At 46.3% G+C, this 4147-nt stretch overlaps 1 protein-coding gene across 1 annotated transcript; it reads right to left on the bottom strand.

Moving 5' to 3' along the window:
• Positions 1 to 1982: 1982 nt before the first annotated feature.
• On the bottom strand, positions 1983 to 3786 carry LOC129715722 (uncharacterized). Its single transcript, XM_055665578.1, has 2 exons — positions 2703 to 3786; positions 1983 to 2042 (listed from the first exon to the last, which is right to left on the bottom strand). Exons 1-2 carry the CDS (start codon positions 3648 to 3650, stop codon positions 1983 to 1985), a joined length of 1008 nt encoding a protein of 335 aa, XP_055521553.1. The 5' UTR covers positions 3651 to 3786.
• Positions 3787 to 4147: the final 361 nt, after the last annotated feature.

Below are 4147 nucleotides of genomic sequence, written 5' to 3'. Positions count from 1 at the left end.
GTAATGTAGGTCTGAGCAGTTTTTATTTTTTGGTGCTTCCTTCCCCGTGAACAGGGATAGCATGCATGTGACCCCCTCCTGGCGAGTTACTAACATTCAGGGGAAATGGGGTGGGGATGAGTTGTGGTTTGGCCGATGCACAGGCATAGCAATCACTTTGTCCCAATGTTTTTGCCGTGTACCTCATCCATTCCAGCCAGGTATTTTCGTCCGCGTATCCCGTTTCTGCCTCCAAGGACTTTCTTAGGTCTTTTATTGGAATTATTTTTATAATCCTCTCTTCAGGTCCTAATGGTTTTGGGGTGGGCGTGACTCCTCCCTTACTCCCTTTCTCGACCTCTACTGTGAATTTGCAACATGGGTCCTGCATCCTTACATCTACACAAAGAAAGTAGTTGACTACGTCCCGTTGGTTGGGCTTCTTTATTGTCACGATGGGTTTCCAGTCGTTTCGGTGGAGGGGTGAGGAGGCCACCACCAGGGACCATCTGCTGTGTAAGTCTGTTCCGTCTGACATTCCCCACCCTTGGTAGCCCTTATTGGGAGAGTGCTGGAAAACCTGACCCCATGTGCTGCACGGGGCTCTGCACACGTATGTTCCATCAGTGCCATAGGCTCTTTCGGCACACCACATCCCAGGATACTCTTTACATGGGTCAATGTGGAAGGTGCCTGTTTTATCTTCCTTAAGTTTTATAACATAATCCCATCCAAAGTCATCCAAATCCATTTTAGGATTGATTTTTTTTTTGATTTTTTTTTTTTGGTTACGACAAGTTACTGGGGTTTTAGTCGTTACTGGGCCCTGGTAGGCCGTCAGCCGTCACTAATTCCCTTGTTCCTTTTCGTTCTCAGAGTTTACCTTTATTTGTTTACAATGTGTTATGTGTACCCACGTTGGTCTCTCCGCGATCCTTACGGCCGTTGGTGTGGTGAGCAGAACTTGGTAAGGTCCGTCCCACCGAGGGCTCGACCACCTTTTTCTTTTGATGACCTTGATAAACACCCAGTCGCCTGGTTTCACAATCTCCTCGAACCTTTGGTTTTCCTGTCCCAGGCTGGTCAGGTTCCTTAAGACATGAGATTTGGTTATTAATAACTTTCGCATATAGTCAGCCAATGTCTCCTCTTCCTGTACTGTTTCGGTTAGTTTCTGGAAGATGGGATATTGGAAGGGTTTCCCATATAATATTTCATATGGGGAGATTCCCCTTACGCTCGGTATCATTCTTATATTTAATAATACGAGTGGTAGGCAGTCTATCCAGGAGAATCCTGTTTCTGCCATGGCCTTTCGCAATTTGCTTTTGATAGTCCCGTTTGTTCTTTCCACCAACCCCGCTGATTGGGGATGATACGAACAGTGGTGTTTTACCTGTATCTTTAGGGCACTACTTAGTTTGGCTATTATCTCATTCACGAAATGACTACCATTATCACTATATAACTTTTCTGGGATTCCGAATCGGGGGATGATATCCCTTAGAAGGGCCTTCGCCACTGTCAACGGGTCTGCGTTGGCCGTGGGAAAAACCTCTACCCACCTAGAGAAAACGTCAATTATCACCAAGCAGTACTTTTTCCCTTGTGCAGGGCTCAATTCTATGAAGTCCATGTTTACATTTTGAAAAGGATAATTTGGTTGTGGTGCTTTGCCTGGTGCTTGCTTCAACCCCCCGTGTGGATTGTATCTGGCACATATCTCACATGTCTCACAGTATTTCTTTGCATAGTTTGTGAAGCCGTAGGTTTTGAATATTTTGTCCACTATTTGTATCATTCCTCCTGTTGAGACATGGGTTACCCCATGGCTCATTAAACATGCATATTTAAATAGTGATCTTGGTAAGATTAGTTTTCCCTCATCATTCCTCCATAGTCCGTCTTCCCCTCCTTGTCCTTCTTTTTCCCATTTGCCTTTTTCGGTAGGGGGAGCAACTTTTTCATACATCGTAGCACTTCATGATCTATTTCTTGTAATTCTAGCCCAAAGGCCTCGTTTGCCTCCAGTTCTCGCCCTCCTGCTTCTTTCGCCGCCTGGTCTGCCCGGTGGTTTCCCTTGGTTACTTGGTCGGTCCCTTTAGTATGGGCGGCGCATTTACAATATAACCATATAGCCATATAACAATTTACAGCACGGAAACAGGCCATCTCGACCCTTCTAGTCCGTGCCGAACACATATTCTCCCCTAGTCCCATATACCTGCGCTCAGACCATAACCTTCCATTCCCTTCCCGTCCATATAACTATCCAATTTATTTTTAAATGATAAAAACAAACCTGCCTCCACCACCTTCACTGGAAGCTCATTCCACACAGCTACCACTCTCTGAGTAAAGAAGTTCCCCCTCATGTTACCCCTAAACTTCAGTCCCTTAATTCTCAAGTCATGTCCCCTTGTTTGAATCTTCCCTACTCTCAGTGGGAAAAGCTTTTCCACGTCAACTCTGTCTATCCATCTCATCAAAACATAAAAAACCTCTATCAAGTCCCCCCTTAACCTTCTGCGCTCCAAAGAATAAAGCCCTAACTTGTTCAACCTTTCTCTGTAACTTAGTTGCTGAAACCCAGGCAACATTCTAGTAAATCTCCTCTGTACTCTCTCTATTTTGTTGACATCCTTCCTATAATTAGGCGACCAAAATTGTACACCATACTCCAGAATTGGCCTCACCAATGCCTTGTACAATTTTAACATTACCGCTGCGGGTAGCAACACTGCCTCCAACAGTTTCAGGATCAAGTCTTTATGTAAAATAGGCTTTCCTGCAGAGGTGACCATGCCACGGTTACGCCATTGTGCTGCGAAAACGTGGACAGTGGAGAAGGCAGATGCACTATCAGTGTAAATGTTTACACGCCTCCCCTTCGCCACTTTACAAGCTTCAATGAGGGCCACTAATTCAGCGGCTTGCGCTGAGAAATGCTTAGGTAGTGCTTCGGCCTTGATGATCCTTGTGTCATCAACGACTGCATTTCCCGCCATATTTTCTCCAATCTCATTCTTTTTGCATGACCCATCAATATATAGAGTTAGGTCTGGATCCTTCAGCGCCACATCTTTCAGGTCAGGACGTGGCATGACCAGTTTGTCTGTTCCTTCCAAACAGCTGTGTGGTTCTCCGTCCGCTTCGGTTGGCAGTAGGGTGGCCGGATTCAGCATAGTACATCGCTCGATTGTCAGGTGAGGCTGTGAAAGCAGTACCGCCATGCAGGAAAGGTGTCTTGCCGGTGAAAGATATGAGATCTTTTGTTGTAACAGCAGTACTGCGACCGCGTGTGGGACCCACAGTGTTAAGGTCCTGTACAACACTATGGTGGCGGAAGCTTGTACCGCGAGGGACGCAACAATAACTGTTTGCAGGCAAGTCGGCAGTGCTCGCGCCACCTGATCCAGTTTCCTAGAATAGTATGCCACGGGCTTCATCTTTCCCCCGTGTTCTTGTAGCAAGACCGATGTCATATATCCGTTCTTACTGCCCACCGTCTGGATGAACGGTTTCTCTGAATTTGGCAGTGCCAAAACGGTTGAGGAGACTGGCGCCTGCTTAACCCTTTTAAATGCCTGTTCCCCCTCTTCGGTCCACTCAATTCTTTCCTTTGCAGCCATAGGTTGGTCATATATCAGTTGCAGCAATGGAGCCGTCATTTCAGCATAGCTTGCGATCCACTGGCGGCAACAGTGGCCATACCCAAGAATTGCATCATTTCTTTTTTTGTATTTGGCCTTGGGGTGGCCATGATCCCTGACTTGCCTTGTCCATCCAGTTCCCGTGCTTCCTGGGATATGTTATGGCCCAGGTACTTGACCTCTTCCTTACATATCTGCAGTTTTCTTTTGCTTACTTTGTGTCCATTTTCTGACAGGAACTGTAGAAGGCTTAGAGTGTCTTCTATACATTCGTCGCGAGTGGGGGAACATACCAAAATGTCGTCCACATAAAGCAGGATTGTGCTATTGTGAGGGGGTCGAACCTCTCAAGGTTAGAGCTCATGGCCATGGAGAATATGGTGGGACTTTCAGTGTATCCTTGTGGCAATCTGGTGTATGTCCATCTTTTTCTTTCGAATGTAAATGCGAACCAGTACTGACATTCTGGATGTACCTGAATGGAGAAGAAGGCGTTAGCCAGGTCGATGACGGTG

The sequence above is a fragment of the Leucoraja erinacea genome, unplaced genomic scaffold (assembly GCF_028641065.1).
Source record: "Leucoraja erinacea ecotype New England unplaced genomic scaffold, Leri_hhj_1 Leri_1355S, whole genome shotgun sequence".
Lineage (NCBI taxonomy): Eukaryota > Metazoa > Chordata > Chondrichthyes > Rajiformes > Rajidae > Leucoraja > Leucoraja erinaceus.
This window is presented reverse-complemented; position numbering and strand designations above follow the sequence as displayed.